Source organism: Pelecanus crispus, chromosome 2 (assembly GCF_030463565.1).
Source record: "Pelecanus crispus isolate bPelCri1 chromosome 2, bPelCri1.pri, whole genome shotgun sequence".
Classification (NCBI taxonomy): domain Eukaryota; kingdom Metazoa; phylum Chordata; class Aves; order Pelecaniformes; family Pelecanidae; genus Pelecanus; species Pelecanus crispus.
The window spans coordinates 45,570,432-45,597,259 of record NC_134644.1 but is presented as its reverse complement, the minus strand read 5'-3'; the positions used below and the strand labels follow the sequence as shown (position 1 = coordinate 45,597,259).

Genomic DNA, 26,828 nt, shown 5'->3' with positions numbered 1-26,828 from the left:
TGTCAACATGCTGCTGTATATAGGGTTAGACCTACATGCTTTTAACTAAAATAACAGAAAATACTGTAGGACTGTTGAAAAATATTTTCTGACGTATTTTGCTTTATGAGAAAAACTAGTATCCTTATAGAGGCAACCGTCTTCTAAATCTTGCACACTACTATTTCTGCTTAATTTTCTCCCGCTTAAATGGCAGCTAGGCTGTAAAGCACCAAGTACTGTATACTTAATAAATTATAAAGTCAATCTTCATAATTTCTCTTCTCATACATCGGTCAGAGATGGTTTCAACACAGAAAGATATATGGGAGGTAACCTCGGTCTTCCTCCAACAAAGCACTTAAGCATACACTTCAGCATGTCAGCATCCCAGCTGAAGACAGTGGGATATATTTCAAGTTATGCATGTGCTTCACAATTTCATTGAAGTTCAAAGACAAATAAAAAAATGAACATACAGCAGAAAAAAGCTCCAATATCCATATATTGACACTATGGTAGTACCTTCGACTGAAGTTCCATAGGATTAGGAAAATACTTTCTTTGGTTAATTCAGCAATGTTCCTTTCAGAGGTAGTGGCAAAAAATGGCTTTATCAGAGCGTAAATTTCACCCAGCTCCACTTAGACGGAAGCAAAACTCTTTTTACCTCCAGTGGAAATGGAGCTCAATGATAAAATAGAAGATTTTTTTACAATTGAAGCATGATCCCTAAAAGCAAGTCCTGACAGTGGAATCATGAGATGTTGTAAAATCTTAATATGTAGATATTCATAAGTATACATGTGTCAGGAAATCAGGTTCTAATGTCCTTTACAATTTCCACATAGAGTGCTTACACTTCTAGGATGTATCAGTGCGCCTCTGACATTTCTTTAAGGGTCAAATAAACAATGGTAGTGTTACTTCAATCCATTTAGAAAGTTCTTAGATGATGTTTCCAGCAATACTCGGGTTTTGTTTTGTGGTTGGAATGGTTTTTTCGCAATAGTGTTGGATCTTACTATCGCTTTAATGGGTTTTCCCCTTCTCATCACATTTCTGGTGCCACTATTTTAACAGATATCTGAAATACTTCTGCACTAATAAGAAGTACTGGTTGTCCTGGGACGGCATCCAGAAAAGATACATACATTTAGGGAGGTTTGAAATATCACAGCACTTCCCAAAAACACAAGCAAATCATTGCAACCACCTTGGCAAAGGCGAGCCTGGAAAAGCTGATAGTGGATTGAAAAAAGGAATATATCACAGTACTTTAGCGTAGCTACAACTAGGACAAAAAAAGGTAGTACTTTTGTTCCTCTGTCCAGAAAATGCCGGCAAATACAGAATAAAACAGTGCGATACTGAGCTATCTAAACACGTTAATTAGCCCCACCATAGAGAACCAGGCCTTCTCTAGTGTTCATTCACCTTCAGTCATACCTTGTTTGCCTTCCTCAGGTCCACGATTGGTAAAACATTAGACAGACTGTGTGGCACAGCAGAAAGTAACTACTGAGCACAGATTTCTGCTGATGGCAGGGTTTTTAAATGCTCAAGGCACTGGCACAACCAGCTCGTGTAAATGGCAACCTTGGCTCTACATTTTAATTATTTTTAAATAAAAGCCTTTTAAGTTCCAGGAAGCAACAGGATGCAAGGAAAGGGATCCTAGAAACAATCATACACACACAAATCATTTAGCTACGTACAGTAACATGCAGTCATGACAGAATGAAATATTCATTAACTCAATGGAGATGAAATTCTGTGTACCTCTATCAAAATATGTAAACCACCAGTTATCATTTTAAAAATAAAGCCCTTGTATCCACCTTATTAAGCTGCACAGGCCCTGTTAAAATGATCAGTCGTTGATACGCTCTTTTAATTAAAACAATAGGACAGATTTTACCAAACAGTGACAAACCTAAAAGTACAGGAGGTAAACACTACAAACTCGGGGTCTCCAGTTAGGGATACCGTTTTTTCAAAATACCGTGTATTTCTCATAATTGCAACTCTAGTCATGCAAATAGATGGTGTGACATAGTCCTTGCATTAATTTATTGCACTGCTGGTTTACAGTCCTTCATTGTGTTACTGTTCTCCTACAGATTTCTAAGAAAACCAAACTATAGTAAAACTACTTGAAGAAACACAGCTCAAATCCAGTACACGGCAACGTTTCTTTTTTTTTTTTTTTTTTTTTTTCATTTACGCTAGGATTCTAATCTGGTTTGGGGTATCTGTCCGTTCGGAGAATTACTCGGATTTCGCCGAAACATAAAACGGATGCGTTTCACAGTCTCTCACACACGGATCGCTCCTTGCAACAATCACCGCATTACGATGAAACTTGCACATTTATCAGTCTCTGCCTATTACAGACCTCCAGACACAGCGGAATTCATCGGCTTCAGTTCGGGAAAGCCACGCCGAGGAAAATGAATGGAAACGAAGACGGTGCCCACAGACAAAAGCGCCGATCAATGCACTCGGGCTGACATTATCTTAATGGCAACCTTTTTCCATCCCACCCTCCCTACTCGGCGACTCCTCCAGCGGCAGACATATCCGCACTGGAGGCTGCGAGCTGACCCATTTCTGGCTGAACTCCCTCACCCGCAGGCTCTCCCTCGCCCGCCAGCGGCCGTCCCCCGGTCCGCAATGACACAGCAGGGCTGGCGGGACGCGGCGCCCGGGCTGCTCCCCGCAGGTGACTCGCCCCTCGCCGCTGCCCGACAACGGCGGCGAGGGGAGGGCGGGCGGCGGCGGCCCTGCCGGCGCCGGCCCCTCGAAGTGAGGTAAACTTTCGCGGCGGCACCTGGGCCGCCGCCCGCCGCGCCGCGCCGCTCCCGCAGGGCGGGCGGAACAATGCCCGCCGCCCCGGGCCCCGCCGCGCGGCCCCGCGCCTCCCCGCCCCGCCGCCCCCGTGTCCTCAGACAACCCCCGCCGCCGGCCCCCCGCCTCCCGCCGCCGCGCTGACAAAGGGCGGCGCGGGGCTGCCCGCGGCGGCGCGGCCGCGGCCGGGCGGCGGCGGCGGCGGGAGGAGCGGGAGCGGGAGCGGGCCCGCCGCCCCGCCGCCTGCCCGCCCCGCCGAGCGCGGCCCCGGGCAGCCGGGCCCCTCCGGCGGGCGCGGCGCCGGCCGGCCGGCGGCGGAGCGGACCTACCTTTTTGTCCTCTTTCTCGCTGCCGTGCCTCCGCTCCGGGTGGCCGCTGTCGGCGGCGGGGGCCGGCTCGGCGGGCTGCCCATCGCGGTGGTGCGGGCGCTGGTGCGGGCAGCCGCCAGACCCCGCCGCCGGGGGGATGGGCTCCGGGCACGGAGAAACTCCCTTAACATCCATCTCCATCTTCCAGTTCACTGTATTGCGAGACAAAAGCAGGCAAACACTTTCCACCACCCCGCGTCTTTCTTGTGCTTTCCCTTCTCGCTCTTTTCTTTTTTCTCCTTCTTTCTTTCCTCTTTTTTTTTTTCCTTCCTTCCTTCCTTCTTCCTTCCTTCCTTCCTTCCTTCCTTCCTTTTTTCCCCCCTCAGGAGGCCGTGACACGCATGGCTCTGGCCGCCGCTGCTGCACGGATCCGGCGGCTGCAATTCTCCCCTAGATCCTCCAGACTTTTGTATCCAGCGTGTGTGTGTGTGTGTGTGTGCGTGCGCGCGTGTGTGTGTGTAAGAGTGAGTGTGTGTATGTCGGGGGGGGGGGGGGGGAGGTGTGCGTGTGTGTGCCCGTGTGTGCGTGAGCGCGCGTGTCCTTGGGACGACGGCCTTCAGTCGCCCCGAAAGAGCAAACGCTAACTAAGCAGATCTCTCGCCACGAAGATCAACTCCCGGCCCCAGGCTAATTGTGGTGGTTATTTACTTTACGCTATCTATGTCCCAGGCCCGGACAAGCCCTCCTGGCTGCAGCCCTTTGAACAAAGTTAACTGGAGGGAGCCGAGCCCGGGGAGGGGGTGGGGGCGAGGGGAAACCACCGGGGTTTAAGACGGGGGAACTGACAATAAGCCGGTAATGTCAAGTAAAAGTTAAACCTCCCCCTTCCTCCCCTCCCCCTCCCCTCTCCACATCCCAGGCAAGCGCAATACAGCAAAGCAAAACAAGCGATTTCAGACCTGTGCAAGGTGCTGGTGGCGAGGAGAGACGAGCATTTACCCGATTGTTGCTTTTATTTTATTTTCCCCTGGCCTCCCCCCCAGCACCACCCGCTATTGCAAATGTGGGCTCCTTGATGTTAATCTCCTCTCCGTGCTCTCAGCGTATGTGTGTGACTGGAGCTCCCTCTCTCTCAGGCGGCCAGCGCCACGCAGCATTGCACAAGGAGAACTGGAGTAAGGAGAAAAACAAGAGCAAATCCAGGCTGGAAATCTAAATCGGTACCAGCCACCGGCTCTCCGATTTTATCAACACAAATACCAGAAGAGAAAAGAAAAAAAAAAAAAAAATCCCGTGTAAGCTGCTAAATCAGTCGCGACTGCAGTGCGCACACGCTTATTTTATTCCTCGTGGTAGCTTCCTTCTCAGACTGAAGTTAGACATGGTAGGGAAAAATGCAATCTCATTAAGAGTGTTTTATACCAAAACAAGAATTTCCTTAGTGGCGCCGGAGCCAAGCCAACTCTTCAGCTATTCCCCTTTTTATTTTGAAGGGATGAATGGTGAGCGTAGACCCGACCGTTCTTAAATCAGGACACCATCAGCTGACCAGTCTGCACTTCTAAATATAACAAACACCACATTGTCCTGAGGAGCAGCTGCTTTGAAAGTTAACTGGGAACATCTACCGAGAGCCTGCAGTGTCAAGATACGTATCTGATCTATACCTGATCTGTCCCATGCGCGTACTGACCTCTCCAATAGCAACCACCCGCTACCGCAGAGATACTGGGCCACATCCTCCGGAGCTGGTCTATTTTACACCAGGAGAGAACCTGTCCCAGGGTATTTCGGGAAGCGGGTGACTATCAGGTATACATGGTGCCCTTTTATTCCTCACCTTGGGTTCCGTTGTTGCCCAACAGGATTGTTACTGTGGGAACCTGAACAGATCTTATTGCAACAATATATTTGGACGAAGGGCAAGGGCTAATCTTGCAATAGATAAAAAAAAGTCTTTGTCACAAACCAAAGCTGTATTTTAAAAATACACGTCCCTAAAGATCCTTTAGTATTATTCTCAAATCATGTCACGTTATTTGCAGGCCCTGCTGTCTTCTCAGATTGGTGCAAATAAGGAGCATTTCTCTTGAAATTATCAGCATCGATGTGTAAAATTGAGGTAAATAATACAACAATCAAGCCTGAATATTAAAGTTTATAATCAAATACTTTAGACTACTTACAATTATTTATTTATAATCATTTAAATATAGTCTACATTTTGGGGTAGAAGGATTTAAAAATTCTGGATACTCATATAGTTTTAGTCTCATTAGCAAAAAGCAGTACTAGCTGCAGACAGGCACTTTTGGGGGGACCTGTTTGCATGGAACACGTACAAAGGTGGACTTTGCTGCAGAATTGCCCAGAGCAAAGCAATGAGCCCACGTAGATGACGAGCCACCCCCCTGTCAGTCTGCCTGTGCGGTCACCACCTCCCTCCACACACAACAAAGCACACAAGGAGCAAAATTCTGTGCTCAAGAGCTTTTCCAGTTTGGGTCAAAGTACCTCCAGTATCACAGGTTGGAAGATGGCAAGATAAACACGAAAATAAAAAAATTGTTCATTCAGGTGCTGGAGCGCACACTTACAAAATTACTGATAAATGAATGACGTAGAAACCTTCCCGTGGTGGGTAATATTAAACAATGCTGTTTGAAAATAACAATTCCCAACCTGACATCTCCAGATCTGTAAAGGAAAATTCAAAGCAAAACGAAACCATCTAAAAATAGAGAAAAGCTAACCCAAATACAAACATTTCACCATGTGCTCTGAAGCTTACTGGAGCTGGGCATTGGCAGAGAACCAAGGAAAACTAATTCCAGAGGTGGGGACCCTTGACTCAGAAAGCTCTGCTCCTAATCCTGGAGAGTTTAACCCCCCAAACGAATAGAACCTTCTTCAATGGTTTGAGTGAACATGATCATACATAAGAAGAGATGGGCAGGCCCTAGACTATATGAAAGTCAGTGCGAAGATTTGTACTTTGCTGCTGAATTTCAAATTTCCCTTTCTTTATTTCTTTGCTCTTCTTTTCCTCATCTTTCCTTTTCGTGCTGCAAAAGATTTACAATACTATTGCAAAAATAAAATTATCACAAATAATTCATGACATCAGTGTGCTCCTGGTGTTCTCTGCACAAACCACGTTTCTGCCTGGCTGCTGTTATTCAATGGATTTCAAGAGAATCCTAAGTAGAACATATTTTGTCAGGCTAAGGTAAAGGTCCGAATAATCATCGCAAATTTCTGTGAGAGAAATAATGGTCTTCAGGCCAAACATACTTTGAGTTACAAACGGTAACTACAAATCTTGGACCACTAACAAATTGTACAGGGTTGTACAGACTAACAAAATCTGAACAAGCAGGCTGAGGAGATAAGAAATAAGACCTCCTTCCAGTCTCCTAAGTGATCCTTCTGACAAGTATTGGGTTCCTTAGGTCCAGGCAGAAGCACGTGAGCTTTTACCCTGAATTATTTCTGGTAAGCACTGAAGGAAGAGTGGGACTACAGGCTGTAATAATGCAACAGGCCACAGAGCTGAACAGTTGATCGGTATCGCATAATGAAAAGTTTTCGGTACCTTCAACTAACTTGGTCCATACGTCAAACTCAAAACATAAGTCCGCAGAACAGTATTTGGAGATGATGTGGAAGAATGGTGAGCCAGAATTCTGTATCACATGGCAACTGTCCTGGAAGACAATGCATTGAGAAGCAGAAACCAGGAAGTCTCACTGGAGGGCAAGTCAATCCACACCAGGAAGGCCATGTTCGTAAGAAAACAACATTGTGTGGAATGCTTTCCAGATGTGCTGACAGACTGAAAAAAATTAGCATGGATCCTTCACTCATGTTCACTGTGGTAAAACAGCATATAATTTAGCTTCTATATAGAATAATAAGGTACATTACTGAATATGGACTGTCTATTATCATACCGAACAAGCATTTAGAATTTCTGAGGCCAGATCTATTGTTCATTTTTCAAGAGAAATGGCATTAAAATATTGCTGGTGAAATCAATACTGCAACTCATTAATACACGCTCCCTGCTCCTGCATATTTTGCATTTGTGGGTTGTACTGTAAAACAGGTGTAGGTGACTAAATAGATTCCAGAGGCACTGACATTCTAAAATGCAAGAGGAAAACCTTTCAAGACCAACTGCATTCTTCATGTCTCAAAAAATTAAAATTAGGAAGCAATGAGTTTATGGATTTAATTACAGGCCAAGTATCAGAACAAGTCGATGGAAAGGGTCAAAGATTGCTTCCTGTAGAAAACTGTCATTTTTGCATTCTTATTCTTGGTTATGATCAGATGATAGTACAACATACTGTGCAAGCCACATGGCAAGGGAATCCTCTGTGGTCCTAATTAATAAGGCTAGAAATGGTGGGAAGACATACACAAATTAAATTATTTGCCTGGGATAATAAAGTAGTTGAGTGGCAGATTAAACAGAACATTTTTGCCCTTCCCATGGTCTCTTCTTTCGGTCCTTTGTTTTATTTAGCAATTTATCACTTTTTCTTATGGGTAGTTTTAAGATAACTGCTCAGAAACTAAGACATTTATTGATGGTTACTTACATAACAATTCCTGTTCAAAGATATTTTCAGGTCTTCCTCAAGCACATTTATATTTTTCTTCATGTGGATAAACTGCAGATGTTGCATGTCAAATGTACAAAAATGGCAATTACAAGTTAGCAGGATATATGCAATCTTTATAAAAACACAGCTATCATTGTATGAGAGATGCAGCATTTGGCTTTCTGCTGCCTCACATTATCTGTTGGTTCAGGATTCACCTACCCACTGCATTCAACATTTGAATAATTTTGACCTTTTACCACCCTTAGACAATTCAAATCAAAGGTTTCCTGTTGTCAACGCGAGCTCCTTGGGGCCTCACTCAACACTCTATCTGTCAACTTGCATTCTAGGCTATTTCATTTCTTGCTTGAGAGTTGCAAACAGAGTTGCTTTCTCATGAAGACTCTGACCTTATCGATAATTCCCTCTGTACTATACATTTCAAAGTGGCTGACACAGATGTTCATTGAGTCATTTTCCCACCCATTGATGTCTGCTTCTGTTATCTAAGGTGCTTTACTGCAAGTACGCAAACATTCAGTAACCTGGGGGCTCCTGTAACTTTCGAGATCTAGCTATGCAGGTGTTTTCTGTCTCAGAAAGTCTATAATTGTACATGCTTAATAAATGCTTTCCTAAAAGAATTGTGTTGCACAGGGATATAAAGACATGCTGTGGATATTCTTAGAGAGTAAAAGATGAAAATACTATTTGAATTCCACCATTCTCTACACAGTCTGACATGAAAATGGATACATTACAAGCTGCATTTTCAAAAGCATCTTGTCTTCTAGCGTTCCACCCACAATTTTGATAACATCAGTTCTTCCCTGCTTTCTAACATTTTTGCTCACATGTACTGAAACCACAAAGAATGGCTGCACAACTCAAGCCTTGAGTGACATTTTTTGAGCCTTTTAAAGACTTATCTCCATTCCTTTTCTGGAACAAAAAATCCTGTAACCCTTGGGAGTTCCCCTGAGCTCCTACAGCTCCTTTTCTAGAAAGCTATCAAAACAGAATTGATAGACTTCATGACTTTTAAACATGAACATAGCTCCTCGCAGTTTATACTCTACATAACTGACAAAACAAAACTATTCTGGCCATAGCCAGAGCTTCATCCTTCCTTGCCCAAGATAGTGCAAAGAGAGCAACGGCCGTGCAGACCCTCCACTCACTTGCCAAAGCAGTTGTCATGACTTGAGCACGTATCTATTGTGCAGGGTGTATGGAAGGCTTTATTCCCCTCAAAATTGCTGTGTGAGGTGGAAGAAGCAGCAGCTATTTCTGCTGGCTTTTCTGAGAGTTGGCCTGGGCTCATAGTTAGTCATCACTGGGTGGGACAAAAGGCCTAACCTAGCAGACCCAAAGAAAGGAAACACAGCTCTGAGGCAAATGGGCGTGCAGCGCAGCCACACAGATATTCGTTTCACACAATCTGAAAACATCTGTATTTCACTGGGTGATGCTGCAGTCTTCTCACTTCCTGTGGTAAGCTTGGATCTGGGCCAAATGGAAAAATTTGACCTAGTTTTCATTTTTTTTGGAAAGAAAAACATCCACTGAGTTCACTTAACTTAGAAAATGGGGAAAAAAGTAATTTGTCATAAACATTTGTTAGAAACAAATAAACAAAAGGGAGATGCATTAAAACAAGGGAGAAAGAATTGGTCTGTATTATTTCTTAATGGATGCCAAATCTTCATTGCCAGAGATTAAACTTTCAGGAGCAGACAAAGGCGTGAGAATGCTCTACAAGGGATACAACATCTCCAGTGGCAGCCAAGGGTCAGTGTGCAAGGACTGGTCCACTGAAGTTCAGAGTCCCACTAACAGGGAGAGACAGACCACAAGAATATGCGTGGGTTTGGCCCTCAGGCATTGCGGCTTCACCAGCTGGCCTGAAGCCCACACACACCACAGAGCTCTGCTGCGTAAAGTGCAGAGGAGATTTGTATAGGAACTAGTGCAGGTCTTAGGAGCACTAATCCTGTCCGATTTTCCATGCTGTGGAGTGTTCCTCTGTGCCTTTATTTCTGATATGCCCAGTGGGATCCTAGAGAAACATCCTCAGAGCTGGAACACGCCACGGGGTAAGGAGAATGCCCAGAACAGTTAGCTGTTTAGCTCCACTGATCCCTTTCTTCCTTGTAGTAGAGAGAAACATAAGGCCTCAATGTGCTAGTAACAGCATCTTTTTTTTGTAGCAGACTGCATATATACATATGCAGATATAGTTTTGAGCTGGGGTGATGGGTTTTGTTTAAAGCTGTCAAAACTGAAGTCTGGAGAATTTTCTTGATGAAAATAGATGAGTAATCCATTTGGTAGTATCTGTGTAAACAATATGCACAAAACCACTTTCTTTAAGCATTTCTGCTTTTAATTTTTAAATTAATGCATACTGCTCAATTTGACTACTTCTTCCAACTTCTGCTAACTCTCTGGCCCAGCTGAGATATGCCCCATTCTCTCCTTGTTCCTTCTGCAGATTGGAAATACATTTAAATTCACCAAATTTCTTAGAGTAAAAAAAAAAATGTGTTAAGCATAAATTAAAGAAACAAAGTATGTTTAAGCATCAATAAAACCAAACACGATTCATTACATCTTCTTAAAACTAGACATTGATAACAAATATGTACATTATTAATTACTCTTCTATTCAACTGCTGGGACTTGAGTTTAGGGTTTTACAGTTTTGTCCACTATATTCAGGTCTTAATCTGCAACTGCCTGAATCTAGTGAGTCAGAGTATGTATTTAAGCAGTATAGTCTTCACCACTTTAATTAATCTTTAGGAGAGAGTCTGACTTTGCTGTCTTTGCCTAGGATAAACCTGTTTTGAGGTCAATACTACAACTACAAGGTGGAATGAAGGACTGGACTTTGAAAGAGAAACACAAAATCCTGCACTTTCCCTTTCCAAAATAATTTTAAATTCCATAAATAAATTCAATATAGGACTTTGGAGCTAGCAATGTCTCCTTATTTGTAAAGGCCACATTTTCACTATTTCTGCTTTTGCAGGATGCTATAGGAAAAAAAACCTAGTAAAAATTTTAGAGAAACATTTTCCAAAAGCCACATAAGATATTTATTATTGTTTAATTTTTCTACCCACAATTGTAGAGTTAAAACCAGACATTTGAACAGCTGAGTATAAAGCAAATTCATGAGGATACATGAGAAGACTATAAGATGCAAAAACCTAGGAAACTGGTGAAAGTGAAAAACCCTGCAAAGAGTTTTCTGACTTTGAATGGCAAACTCAAGAGAGATGAAAGATGAATGCATCAAAAAGAACATCCTTTTGTTCCTTGAAAGAATAGGTTATTGTCTACTTGTATTTCTTGGACACCATCACTGGTACTGCACTCACAAAAAACAATGGAAGACACATCCCTGCCCCAAGGAGTGTACAATCTAAAAGCCAATGGAAAGATGTCCAGTAATTTCAAAATAAGTAGGATTAGACCCCAAATTAGGCAAACGTACTGGAATAGCAATGCCTGCCAGCATATTAGCAATAGTTCAGCAAAAGACAACAGTCAGCCTAAACATTCAAAGATAGATGTTTTGATGATAGATTAAAAATAAATAGACATGGTAATGGATATAAAGAAAATAAACCAAAGTTGCAAGGAAATGTTTTGATTAAAAAGCTGATGCTCTCAGGTCAAATATGCTGTCAACAGGGTATGACACTTAAGGTCTCAAAAAGCACTCAGGGCTAAACTTCAACTTTGTGCATGCAAATCACTGGTGTGTGTGGTTGTTTATCACTGTCACTTGTACAAGCAAATGATAGAATTTACATCTGTAAAAGCCCATTTGTGCTTAGTTTGTATTCAGTTAGCACATACAGCTGAGGTTTGTATGCATATCTGTATATTTTATCATTTGCTTGCAGAAAAAGCAGTGCTGAAAATTGTACCTGAAAAATAGATGCGGTATTTCGAAAATCTGGTTCTGAGTTGTACTCAGCAAAAGCAAAAAAACCCAATACAATGCTGCAGATACAATCTAATCTATTTCCAGCAATGACACCAAAATAAGATAACACAATTTAAGATCAAACAAACAAGATGCCAGACATCATGTAGATGTTAGAGTGCATTTGTTCATTTCCTTTCTTGTGCCCTTTAATTGACAGTGAAGTAGTTCATAATTTTGACAGTCGATAGGGGTCAGTTAACTTCAGAGAAGTTATTACTCCTTTGCTACAAGTAGGCACAATTCATAACTGTTAGTACTCTTGTTTAATCCTGCTGTGAAGACTCATGGCATATCTGTACTTTACAATGGTGCCAGTCATCTAACCAGAAGTAAAATTCCTGGATCAAGACAGGTATGAGGCTGTATTAACCAGCTACCGTCTCCCTATGCCATCTTCAGCATTAAGCTAGGTCCTTCACTGAATTCTGCATCAGTCCCAGCTATCCCAGCCCAATGAATCCCAATGCACTGGGATCCATTGGGCACTGCCTATTTGCCATTACAGTATATTATTTCATTATTTATTTGTGTTTGACAGGATATTGTAGCAAGAGCTGGAGAAAATTTATTTAGAGTGAATGCTTAGATTCTGAAAAACAAGACTCAGCTGCCAGGGAAAAGAACTGGACTGCTAAGCTGTTCACTGTCCAGTTTAACTCTTGCACTTGCCTCTCATACAACAAATCATATTCACTCATAGTCTGTGAGCTTATCTGTTCAGCTATTCCTCTCATTTCATATGAGCACGAGGAGAACTCCCACCTGCAGAAAACAGTTGAAGTCAGAGTCCAATAGCAATCTGAGAGATTATATTTTTACTTCTTCATCAGCGACTTAATCTATTCTCAACCTCCAAAAGGTGCTTTCCTTTGATCTCCCTGTACCTACCTCGATTGAAATTTGCTTTCCAGAGTTTAAGCTCTGGCCCTCTGGGAACACTGTGTTGGCATGTGAAACCTGAGTCCTCACATCATTCTGTGTACATGTAAAAGTAGTCAGGATTCAAGCCCTGAGCAGTAACAGTTCTTAAATTACCTTGTGTTCTCATGAAAGTCAGTTCACAGCTGAACATAAGATAAATGGTATTCCACCAAAGCAGAATTTAGTATACTTAAAAATGGAATTCAAGTTTGAGAGCTAGAGGCTATGTCCATGAAGACAGGGCTTATGTGAAGGAGATCTAGCGCATGTTTTCTGGTTTAATGCAAGAGCTTTGTCTGGAAGATAGTCAAAGAGCTAAACAGCTATTATGAGAAATAATAGAGCTGTACATTAACCTGAGCAGGTCTGGTATTGGGAAAACCCCCATCTTCTTAGAACTAAGCAACAGCAAGATACCTGCTGTTTCTTGTGGCATTATCACACTGATGTCTCACAATAACAAAACAATTTTGCAGAAAAGAACTATTTTGTGTGCCTTCCGTGAAATCAATTTGCATTTCTATTACTTTCTAATGAGAAACATTACAGTTTACATACTTGGCTATATTTATACAGATTTTATAAGCATGTCAAGTTATCTGTTTTGCTAACCCTACAATAACTGCTCTGGAATAATTATTTGTGTGTTTACTATAATAGGCATTTCTGTCTTTTCTAAAAACAAATTAGAAGAAAATTAAGAATTGACATCCTAGATAAGACTAACAGGCCTCCTGCTCCAATACCTTGACAGTGCCCAGTGCCAAATGCTCTTCAGAGGAAAGTAGGCAAAAGTATTGAATATGTATGCAATAACTAGTCTGTGCTAGACGTTTCCTCTTAATTCCCACCACGCTGTGATTAATTTATGCCAAAAATAACAAATTTTATCTACAGTGTAAAAAACATTTCTTATTGTAACTCCTGTAACTGTTGATGTTCTCTTTACCCATATAAAGGTCTAATACTCTAAGAATCTTATAAGGCTTTTTAAAAATCCAAAATAAGGTACAGCAAAGCAAATGCAAATCAGTAGACATTACTTTTTCAAACAACATGGCTAATGACTCAGTGTTGTTTAGATATGCATTTTGATTTCTACAGCTGCATCTTCCAGTGCAGTGCTATCAGTCAGACTAAAGTTCTAAACAATCTGGTGATTCTACAGTCCTGTGACATCTAATAGCTGGTTTGTTTTTTTTTTTTTAACCTGTCATAGCAACATAACAGTCTATTTAAGGAGAACATTTAAGCTCTTATTTAAGATTTGCCTTCTACTAAAGAAACCTGTGTTCTGGGACATGATTCAGAGGGATGGGAGGGTTAAATACATACGAGCAGATAATATTGCCTTTCAGTCATTCTTTCTCAACGACCTAACTTCGAGAATCCCAAGTTGAGAACTTGCTTATTCTCTGTTAAGGAAATAATTAATATGTTTCAAGTATATCTGCAGAGTACACAAAAACAAAGAGGACAAGAAAATATTAAAGCTATTCTCTATGTTTCATTAAAAAAACTCACTCACATGACCCTGTGTATTTGTGCATTTAAACATATGGGTATCTATCAGTATATAAAGCACAAATATATAAAGCATATATTTCTGTATTATACAGACACACCTAACCCCCATATGTGAAAAGGAATAGAGGGTACATGGCAAACAAAAACATCCCTGCTTCTTAGCTCAGTCCCATTTGCCATGTTTCAGGATGAACTAGAAAATCATTTACAAGCAAGAAACAGCAAGAAACCCCATGGCATTGGGAAAAAGTAATATTCTCAAGAAAAAGAAGTGTTTATCAGTGGAAGTTAGAAAATTCCCTTCAAACACAAAGGAGAATTGAAAGCAGTCTCCAGGGGGAAAAATAGAATAAAATCTTGATTGCTGAAACAATTCTAAGATGTTGGAAAAAGAAATTAATCTGAGCAGAAACTCACTAATTGGTGTAACAGATTATGGACAAGTATTAAAAGAACAGCAATTCAGAAATCCAAGACTAAGTTTAGATTAAATGGATGCAGCAGACTGGCTGAAGAACAAGTTTATGATTCATGAGTAGTAGACAGAAGAGATATAAATTGAAAGGATGTAGGACCGTATTTGCCATACATGCCCTCAAGCAGAAATTCAGAAAATCTTGAAAGTTAAAATCACAGATATTGATTTCACTAAAAAAGATGAAAAGATACCATTATATTGGAAGATCTCATTTGGCCAGTTCTGGGTAACAAGTTTGGTATGTATTACTTGTCATAGTACAAAGAATTCTTAATTTCTTGAGCTGAAATTTCACAGCTCAGGTCTTCAAGTGAATCCATGAAAGGGTGCTGATTTGGTGCTGGTGTATATTTTAAGAGTTGTGGGGAAAAAAATTCTCTGGAGTAATTTCTTTTTCAAAGATGAAAACTTGAATTTTTGGCACAGCAACCAGGTTATCTGTACTAGTTAAAATACAGCTCCTTGTTATCTCACTAATACTTGACTAAAGAGATTTTGTCTCCAGGAGGCAACTGAAAGGAATGTGATGTAGGGACAAAGTGAAAAAGGACAGCCTTTACAACTGATGGTGGTGGTTTGAGAGTGAAATCTCTGTTCTTCTTCAGAAGGAATTATCAATAAACATTTTCTCTACACTGAAAAATAGACATCTCAGAACAAAATAGTTCAAAGAGGAGAGAAGTTTTTAAAATTTCTCTTTAAATCCATCCTTTGGAAAAAACTGTTTCTTCTTAATGTTCAGGTGCTCATTGGTAATCAACTTTTGCTTTCACTTCTCATCGTTAAACATCTCTAATAACCAGGACACATTCAACATCGTTTATTATCTTGAAAACTTTTCAGTTGTCTGATAGCTCTAAATTTTAGGAAAAAATATTAATCGTAACTGCAAAAGATAATTACCCTGTTCAGTTAATTAAAGGCTGAAGGAAATGCAGCTACATTACATCACTTAAACTGGCTTACAATTAAACCATCTTAAAAAAAAATCCTCACAGTGATATTTCAAGATTTTCACGCAGTCTGAAAAAAGTTGTACCTAATACAGTATCCAAAGGGATTAAAGTGGATTTCATTTTTATAGACATAGTCAAAGGGAAACCTTGTAGAAGCTCTATTGGAAGGCTTCAGAAAGAGGTAAATATGATCTAGCTTCACAGACTTCCAGCTACCAGACGATGATATAGCCTACTTGTAAACAAATGGTTATTCATTAATTATGATGTCTGAGAGATGAAGACTGGGAGGGATTTATGAGTAAGGCATCTCATTTCTCTTAGTCGTGGCAATGACTCAATTTTCCTAGCCAGAGTGGAGTTTCTGTATGTTCCACCGATCTTGCAATAGACTTCATCACTTGGATGTTTCGTTTTTTCTTAATTCTAAGCAATGGTGGTCTTAAGACATGATATCTGTGGGGAGCATTTACCATGAGAAAGCACTGTGTACTTAGCAGAACTGTAGTCAAAATATTCTTTTCTATTTCTTCATTTGTAATTTTATATAAATCTAAATAGCAGTGCTATTTAGAATGACAGCAAACAAGAAATAGTAAATAGTAAATAGTAAAAAGAGAAAAGTATTAAGGTTGCATAATAGCCCGGTTAGTGCTACAGTACAAAGGCAAAGGAAACTCCTCAGTGTTTACCAACACAATCAAGGTTTGTAAATACAGAGCACCACGTGGGGTGTGGGAATGGGTTGATTCTGGTCTCCAGAGCTCTACTAAATTGGGCAGCACAGCTGAATGACCAGAGAGAAATTTACTGTGTTTCTGTCCTTAGCCCTTGCAAATTTCTCATCACTGAACATTTTCCAGGCAGCTGCATTTTTAGCTTACACATGTATCCCTGTCTTTTAAGCTCTATGAGCTTGAATATGTGTCAAATATTCTCTTTCCTTGGATATTCTGATTTAGAGTTCCCCTCCTCAGAGACATGTGATGACAGAAACACAAACCATGTAGACAGTAAGGGTATTCTAAGAATGACTGATTCATAGCGGGTTTCAGTGAAAAACTTGCCATCATGAATTTTCAATGAAGTAAGTTAAGTATATGTTAAGCATAAAAGCCCAAAGAACAGTAAGACGATGTTTGGAAAGTCAATGCAACTTCCTAGCTTTTAAAAGCAAAAATTATAAAGAGAAGTTACATCACATGCACGTACTCTCAACTGGTTTGAGTTTTTAGGTGCAGCACAGACCTCTGACATGCAATCTAGAGAAGTATTTGTGTCGTGAAAAGCTGTCACTCTTCTGTGAATCAGCCACAAGAGGCAGGCGAGACATGCATTTCATCTGGCCTACAGAATTATTACCTGACAGGAGCAAAAGACTAGTTCTAGAGGGCAGGCAAAGGTATATACCTATCTATCATTTTCCAATCATAAATCCTCCATTGGTGCTATTTCCAGTACATCCATATTACAGTCACAGATTCCCTGCTGGCCTTCCCAGTCAAATAATTCCTTTCTGAGATCCAGTCTGTTCCCACTCCTCTCTATTATTTTTACATTTTAACTCCACTTTTCTCTGTCTTCACATCTTTTGGCTAATAATTTCAGTTACTCTCTCTTCTCTTGTGCTTCGTCGTTGTCCCCATCCTTGTAACACTCAGATCCAGCTCCTAATGGTCCACTTAGACAGTTTTCCTTTTATTGCTGTGGCATCAGCAGGGGTTCTTTGACACTAAAAGAGAGAGAATCTTCTGCTACAAGCTCTGTTCTCCAAACCACAACACCTGTCAAAGAGAGGAGGAATTGCACAAAGTTCCACTCAGCCCCTTCAGTCCAGGCAAGGAGCAGACCCAGCGAAGATGAAGCTTTGGAGAAGATAGCTGCCAAACCCTAATGGCTAAAAACATGGAAGCTTTTTCTTATTTTTTTCCCAGCAGGTTATAAATGCAAGCCAAATGTAGGCAGATTTTCACAGGAGAGCTCATGCCAAATTTTAGGCCGCTGCTCCAGAACATGAAGATAATACAGTTTCCTTGGTAATTGTAAACATTTTTCATAGGGGCAAAAATATTTTCCTGTGAAACCTATTGTGAGGCATAGATGCACTCTGCTTGCTTAAGCCTTCCAAAACAAGTAAAGAACTATATGCGTTTCAGCCTGAGGCAGACACTTGCCATGGAAAACTTCAACTTGAGTATTTAAAATTTAGCAAAACTGTATTATATCTTAAGACACTTAATAATGGGAAAAGACAATGGCTTAAATATAGGGAATTATTCTTCTGCCAATTATATGTGTTTATTTTAGACTTTGACTGTACCAGTATTTCCTCTGAAACCTGGCATTGTGGGGATCGAGTTATTTCCTCTCAAGGGGATGAGAGGCATTTTGCAGACAATCGTAAAAACAGAATTTAAATAGAGCTGGCTTCTTTGTTCTTCAAGGGCATGGGAGATACTTCAAAAAGGCTAAACTGTGAACTGAACAAAGCTTGTTTTAATAATTTTTGTGTATGTATTTGCAAGGCATCTGAAAAAATACCCATGTGATTTCTCCAGTTGCAGTGATACTGGATGTGTTTCCCAGGATGAGATTAGGCAGACTGCCTTGGGTTTGCTCCACAGGGGACAGGTCAACTACCTTTATTGCATGCCATCAGCAATGTGGCACTGAGGCATTTCCAACAGATTAAATACTTCTCAGGATTAAGAGGCCTGGTTAAAATGGAAAATTTCCTTTTTTGTTTTTGCTGCATGTAATACCTATTAAGGGGCTATAAAGGGGATTGTGGAATCTTAAATCATCAACGGTATCATTTGTTGAGGTCTTTTTTTTTTTTTTTTCTTTTTGCTTACATGTATGACAGTATGTGCATTTACAAATTGTATATGCTTGTAAATATCTGTTAAAATAAATGGAGAATAATACTTTGTTTAGCCTCCCTAAACAACGGCTGCATTTCTCAAGTCACTGGGCCAGTTAAGCTTTTCTTTGTGGTTGGGGGTGGCAGTTGGTATAGTTATTAAAGAAATGGCATTTTCAAAGATTCTAAGGATTGCTTATCAGCAAGTACTTTATGCGACTCCATACTACTTCCCTGTTCTTTCATAAATGAGGTTCCTTAAAAATTCCTTTTACAATCAAGAAAAATAAAAATTAAATTTAAAAAGTATGTTAATAATGGTAGCTCTATTTCTTGGTAAGCATACCTCAGTCTCACATAGTCACTCTTTCAGTTTATATTATCTGACTGAATAATACAAGATTCACATATTTTGGCATTTACACTTTTTGACTGAAATGTTGTTGAGTACATGATAAGGTATCTCAGTCAATCAAATAATTATTTAAGCGATTATCAAAGCTTCACATGACACTTCCATATGTTTAGTATTAAACTTTTTTTGGTGGAAACGGTTGTAACCTTCTGTCCTTGTGTTTTCTCATCACACAAATGAAGGTTGGCACAAGGTGTATGATTTCACAACATGACAGGTCAGTCTCAGAGACTTCAGGACTATAGATGGAGGATCTTATTTTTGGCAGAAGTCCCACGTAGCCCCCCCTTTTATCTTTCCAACTATTTTACTCCTGAATCTGACCCTGTCTTTAAAATGGGAGTCATGCAGTGAAGCACAGAAGCTCAGATGGCATAGCTCTATTTTGAAACTTTTCCTCCCAATACATCTCCTCTAGAACTTTTTTACTTAAGAAAATCAGTCTCAGATCAGGGCCCCTTTGTGCTAGGAGCTGTACCAAAAAAGAGAACACAGATGACTCCTACTCCAAAGAACAAATATAAAAAAGACAACCGGGGTGTGTGTGTAATAATGCTAGCAGATTTTAATAGGCAATTAGGCATTAGTATAAGCATTAGTAGGCATTAATGCCTTATAGGAAGATAAATTTTGACATTAGAGATGACGCTCTATAAATTAAGGCTTTTAGTCTAGGTAGGACAAAAAGAAACTTGGAAGGAAGTGCCAATGGAAATAGTCAGAGACCAGTAGTACTGTACTTTCCACTTCTGCCAGAATTAATCTCAAAGTAACTGAATTAGTCTAAGGTTTGACTTAGTCTAGCTGGAGAAAGGCTGACAAAAATGGGTAGTTCCACTTGCCACATTTGTACTAATAATGCTTCAGGTCAGTGCTTAGACGATAAAACACGGCCCTGCCCTGAGAGAACATTCCTCTGGCACTGATTTCATGTTCATGCTCAGCTTTCCAGCTGCAGATACATTAAGAGTCTTGCTTCTTTGCTGCTTAGTGTTTAGAATTTGGATAAGGTTTTTTCCTAACAGCTGGCCAACTGTTAACATTTTTCTACTCTTTCAGAACTTTTTTTTTTTTTTGGTGATAGGACTGCTGTCTTTCTGCCAAGGTTATCAGTAGTGCACTGCATATGTATTTCTCTTACAAAATATTTATATTTCACTGTTTTTTAAATTGTTTGTTCTGCCCCATGTCTCCTGTTTTCAAAATTTTTTTTAAGACTCAGTCCTTTGAAATATTTTGTTTCTTTGGGGCATGAATATTGAACTCTTCCTGATGCCCAACTCAAGTGTGGAAATCAACATGATGTGTCACATACACTAGGTTTCAGATATTGAAATGTCAAGTGCAATTCTGAGGAAGGTATGAAGGACACGCAGTGCCTAAGGAGACAGACTGAACCACCGTTTCCTAAGATACCTGTAGCCAGAAATGATGAATGCAATCATGGCATAAAATAAAGCTGTTCAAACCTGGCAGTGCCCTTGGAAGATGATAGCTGTGCAAACTTTCTATGTTTGGGTATATGTGCACAACAAAATGACATGCAGCTGTAGAATATTCTTGTGACAATAGCAATGGAGATTTCCAGTACATTCAGCATGCTTTGTCATGCAGGGTACATATCCAAGGTCTCTTAAGAGTTAGCACACACTAACATCCTAACAGAATCATAGAATCATTTAGGTTGGAAAAGACCTTTAAGATCATCCAGTCCAACCATTAACCTACACTACCAAGTCCACACTAAACCAATCAAGGGTAGACTAGACTAAACCATGTCCCAGAGTGCCACATCTACCCGTTTTTTGAATGCTTCCAGGGATGGGGACTCCACCACCTCCCTGGGCAGCCTGTTCCAATGCTTGACTACCCTTTCCATAAAGAAATTTTTCCTAATATCCAACCTAAACCTCCCCTGGAGCAGCTTGAGCCCATTTCCTCTCATCCTATCGCTAACTACGTGGGAGAAGAGACCAACACCCACCTCACTACACCCTCCTTTCGGGTAGCTGTAGAGAGCGATAAGGTCTCCCTTCAGCCTCCTCTTCTCCAACTAAACAACCCCAGTTCCCTCAGCCGCTCCTCATAAGGCCTGTGCTCCAGACCCTTCACCAGCTTCGTTGCCCTTCTCCAGCACCTCAATGTCTTGTATTGAGGGGCCCAAAACTGGACACAGTATTCCAGGTGTGGCCTCACCAGCACCGTGTACAGGGGGACAATCACCTCCCTGCTCCTCCTGGCCACACTATTCCTGATACAAGCCAGGATGCTGTTGGCCTTCTTGGCCACCTGGGCACACTGCTGGCTCATGTTCAGCCGGCTGTCAGCCAACACCCCCAGGTCCTTTTCAGCCAGGCAGCTTTGCAGCCACTCTTCCCCAAGCCTGTAGTGTTGCATGGGGTTGTTGTGACTGAAGTGCAGGACCCGGCACTTGGTTGTCTTCTCATTTACTATTACTGATGTTAAACTCTACAGGTACTCTTTCATATGCCAATTTCCATTTGATCGTACAGTATATATTTTGTTGGAGAATGCTTATTAAGTTCTCTTCAGTTATCTGTTAGACATGTTATATAGGCTTCATCTCTGGTTTTGTGGAGTGTATGTTTAAAGCCCATTTTTTAAGGCCCATAGTTGTCCTAGGCCCACACTCTTTGGATATGAATGATATGTTTATTGTGAACTTTCAGTGAGAAAGATTTGGGGCATGCTGCAGACTGAAAACTTAGATCAAGTCCTAGCAAGTTGGAGTATGCTTCTGTCTGAATTATACATTGGCCCAGCATCAGCTGCCTTGCAGTGATAACATGGCCAATGACAAGTCAGCTATGTGGATCTTCCTAGTGTTGTGAAATACAAAGGCAGATGGGTTTGTGGGTTGTTTGAGCTCCAGAAACCTTTCTATGCCCTGTAGGGTATGCTACAGGCATCCTATATTTGACCATGCAAATCACTGAGACACATCAAGGGGCACAGCAGCTTTAGTGAGCTCTGTGGTCCGGCCCCTAAGGTGCAATGTAGACATAATCATATTCATGAACGTATGTCTAGTTCTTTTGCTCTTTTCCACAAGCCAACCCTTCCCGTATCAAAAAGTTTTTTCATTTCAGCTCTTCCTCGCAGAGAAAAGAAAGCTCTGAGATGCTTATGGCTAATAATGATATTAAGTACCAACGGTAGTATTATTACAGTGTTCCACCTCTTCTCTCATTCTCCACCATTGCACCATCAACTCACTTGTTTGGTCTTGACTTGAGCAGAGCACTGCAGTTTCTTTCTAGCTCCTCCAGTGCTGGAAAGAAACTGCAGTGCTGTGCAGCACCTGAAAATATGAGTGCAAAAAATATGCTTTGCAGCTCTTAGGTTGGCAGCATGCCCCACCGTATGACCCAGTCTGCAGGGAATGACCTGAAACAAGGAAAATGGGATGCAGCCTCCCCCTCTGCCATTAACAGCTGTACTGCATCTACCTCTGGCCTCAAAGATACAGAGAAGGACTATCATTTCTCTGCTTATAACAATGTAGTTCACATCGTGCATTAACTGCGCACGATAAAAATGCTGCATTGTGGTGATACATCCTCTTTTGCAACCAGCTCACAAAATTGGCGAGGTAAACTTGAGAGAACAAGATGCGCTATCCTGAAAGATGATACAGTTTATTTATGTGCTCTGCAGATCAGAGAGCTGAAGAAGGGAGTTTTCTTCCCAAATCAAACTGCTTGCTTTCTTCCATGTTCCAGTTCACATTCATATACCATTTGCAGTTCAGTTATTGTTCATGCAGCTTCTTAAGTGTTAGTACTTTCCATATTTCTAACACTGAACTTTTTTCATATTATTTTTGTCTATATAATTAAGTTTGAATTTTCTAAGCAAAAGTTTCCTTGTTTTACTTTTTCCTTCCTGTGTTTGTAACCTCCTTTTGCTCTTCTGCATTATCTCTTTTTTCACTAATATTTGCAACCTCTCCTAATTTAGCATCATCTGTGAAACTTGCTATCTTCTTTTTAACATCCCCCCCCCTTTCAGATTATTAGTAATGGTGTTAAATAAGACATGTTTAAGAGATTGTGCAGCTTCCTTTCTTGCATTCTCAATTACTATTTGCAACATGCAACGTGAAGAAATCTGTTTCCCTAAAGATCGATCTGAATAAATGGTGGCACAGATTGCCTGGGGAGCATACTGTGTTCTGAAGAACTGGCACCTCTCTAATCTTCCATCAACAAAAACCACTCCTACCTTGTTCTCAAAAAGTCCACAAACTCAAGTTTTACTAAATTTAAGTAGAAGATTCACAGATTGTAGATGTAGCTAGATACTTTATAAATCCACTGTGCTGAAGAAAGTGTGCCCTTTCCAGCCACAATCAATCTATTGTCTCTAACCTAGACCACTTCCATGCATGCTAAAATACTGCTATGCATGCTACTTCTGTCCAACACTGAGGGCCAGCTGAAACCCATGATGTGCTGTATATCTTCTTGCAAGATAGCCAGAAAGGGTACTACACCCATGCTGCTCATAATGCTTTGGCTGTCAATCACCTGCTACCAGTACTTGAATAGTGAAAAACTCAGAGATGACTTCTCTCCAATATCCATTACTAACAATCTTTGGTCAAAATGTTCAGGTGTAATCAAGATATCAAAGAACCAAGGAATTTTCTGTTACATCTTTCTCACCTCTACGTTTCTTGTGGCAAAAATTTACATAAGTGAGTTAAGCTACTTATTCACTTATTTATTTGAATGGTGAAAGATTTACTGCTTTGTTGAGGACTCTGTGTAACAGGTAACTCTCAGACTAGCATTTAACCTAACTAATCAGCTTTTCCTGTCTCTATTACTAATAACCAGATTAAAAAAAGACTGAAGATTGATTTTTAATACATGTGAAATATGATATTAATATGCATGTTTAATAAAGTACATCATGCATGCTTATATTTTGTTTTGTAAACTTTCAAGCATTCTATAAAATTTGGTTACATTTTTCAGTATTTCTAATCATAATGCAGACAAAACTCTGCTAGCTCAAATAATTTTTAATATTTTTTTTAACAATCATCAATTTGACTGTTTGTTAAACTCAGGCAAAGTGAAATGTATCCCTGTATAACTGCCTGAGCTATACATTGATTTTCACAAAAGACTTATCATCTTTATTACGGCACTTTTAGAATATCTCTCATCATTGCATTTATCACTAATCTCTCACCATTTGCATTTACATCTGTGCTAGCAATTACTAGAGTTCAAGTTTGAACTGGATATAATTGATTTCACTATCTGTTCTATTCAGAGTTAGCCACGGCTTCAAAAATAATGTGAAGCAAGCATAAACAGGAACTGTCATCAAAAGAAGGAATCCCTTGCAGCCATTATTCCTGTCCTTGCTCTATTCCCTCTCTCATGTCATCAGCTGTATTTATGTGACTACATGGTGAACTGGATCAGCAAAGTAAACTGGCAAAACACTAACTCTTTGCTGGAAGGTATATGGGATTAATTTTGACCAAGATTGGTTTTCTGATCTAATTTACTAAACACCCACACAAATACTTGAGCTGCATCAAGTGACACTGACAAAAACAAAGCACCAGAGTCAGAAGGACTGGACTGCAGCAATGTCAATTTGATGCTTTGAAGCTACAATATTAGAAAACAGTGTGGTTAAAATCAAATGGTACCTAAACCACATTGGTGGTCCTATCATAGCAAACTGTGATGAAAAGGCAATCATGAGAGATTTCCTGGAAATCACCAATCTAGGTAATATAATTACTAGAACAGGGTAAACTATTAGCTATTGGGTAAAACCATAAAACCTTATTTTTTCCTTAAGTGTTTCATATTGCCTGCTAAGAATTCCTCCCTAGTCTGTGAAGAAGCTATTTATTAAAACCTTGTTTATTTTGGCGTACTCACTTTTAATCCTTCTCAGAATTTTGGCCTTACCTCATGGCTATTTTATTTTTCTTACTAGTTTCTGGTGAGAGATTTTATCAGAAATCCTTTCAAAAAAATCAAAGTAAATTACTTCCTCAAGATGCCCTTTATACACTGTACTGTTGACTGAAAGCATTTAGCAGGTCAACAATGCATGGTTTACTCTTGTTGTAACCAGGCTGGTTTGATCTTATCAGCATATATTTATACAAGCATTGCATTACTTTGTCCTTAATTATACTCTGTCAGTTTTTCTAATACTGAAGTCTGCCAGACTGTGGTATCTGTAGTCGTTCTGAAATCCTTTTAAAAGATGGGAACAGTGCTAGACACTTTTCAAACATGGAATTTTTTCACTTTAAAGAATGCATAGATTTTATAGTTTCGCATTTTGTGTTACTGGTTTGCTCTTAGAGTTCTTTTGTCTTTCAGTCACAAGCAAAATGTAGCAAAGAAGAAGTATTTTCAAAGATAACTTATGTTTGCTTGAGGCCATAAAAATTACTATAAAATGACTGGCCTAAATGAGGTGATGTATTACTTAAAATATTTCTTAACATTAATATATAATTATCTGAAACTTTAAAAAAAAACCCTCAGTAACAACAGTTGTCAGAAATATAAATGTTTTGAGAATCATTTCAGTAATACTTTTATTTTTAAAAAGGACTATTTTTAATTTTTGCAACAATAGCATAAAATAATTTTAAAAGGCTTTTAATTGAAAAATACATGTAGGGGTGATGACCATTTATCCTGTAGAATAGCAAAGTGAAAGCCTTCACATTTAATATTAATATTTTATCTGTCTCTTTCTGCCTCTCTCTTAATTCCATTTTTATCCACTTTGTTCTGTTTCTCTCTTCCTTCCCTACTCCTGGGGGTGGGAGGAAAGAGATGTGCTTTGATCTTTATTACGTTTTGTAGGTTTTTCTTTTTTAAGTATAATTTTAGTTGTAGGACAGTGAAATGAGCATACTTTGGGTGTTTTCTAACATATCTAAAAGCTGTGTAGCAGCTAATATTCCCCCAGACAAACTTATTATTTTTGAAGTGAAAAAACTCTTAGAGACAACTTGGAGTTTGCAAAGCTGAATCTTCCAGTGTTGAATTTAAATCCAATGTTAATCAAAAAGGATTATATATGAGGATCAAAGGACAATGAAACCCCATTATTGTTTAATATTGAAAAAGGATTGTAGTCAAGATTATAAAGTTGAAATGTAGTTTCTAACTGCTGAAAGATTTGTGTAAATCAGTTCCAAGCATATAAAGATCCAGCATTTCGCTAGAAAGCATTGAGAGTTGAAAATGTGTTTAGAATCAGAGAAGCTTGTCTGTTTTTAACAGTTATCTAAACAGTGGTATTTCAGTTATTTAAAATTTTGTAAATTCTCAATAAAAATATTCTCTGTTAAAAAAAAAATTACAACTTCAGTTTTCAACCTTAAACTTGAACATACAACAAGTTTGTTAGCAATTGCTAACATGTAATGCTCAGTTAAAATAATTATTCCTTTGAATAGTTCAAACTACTTCATTAAGAATCAGGGAGTATGCGAGAAATTGGACAATATGTGAGTACTTCAGCAAGTGATAGCAGTAGTGACACAGGTTGCCTGATTCTTTGATGGCTGAATCCCAAGATATGTTATAAAGTAAACGCAAAGGATCTGGCTTTGAGCAACCTGATCTAGTGAAAGATGCCCCTGCCCATGGCAGGGGGGATGGACAAGATGATTTTTAAAGGTTCCTTCCAACCCAAACCATTCTATGATTCTATGAAAAAATAAACCTAATAAAGCAACATTTCTTATATTCTGTCATTATTTTGGTACCATCTTAGCATATGAAAAATTACACACAAATCCCCCCCAACAATTACCTAGAATCCTGTGAATCCTTATGTATCTCATAAAGGGCCACAACATTATTCTGCGCTGTGCAAAACAACAGATTTT

General features: G+C 39.8%; 1 protein-coding gene across 1 annotated transcript in view; it reads right to left on the bottom strand.

Annotated features, from left to right (window-relative positions):
• RBMS3 (RNA binding motif single stranded interacting protein 3) overlaps positions 1-3,338 on the bottom strand; it is a 723,803-nt gene extending 720,465 nt beyond the window's left edge. Inside the window, exon 1 of the mRNA XM_075705237.1 lies at positions 3,159-3,338. Coding sequence (XP_075561352.1) covers positions 3,159-3,338 — 180 coding nt within the window. The remainder of the gene's footprint in view (positions 1-3,158) is intronic.
• Positions 3,339-26,828: the final 23,490 nt, after the last annotated feature.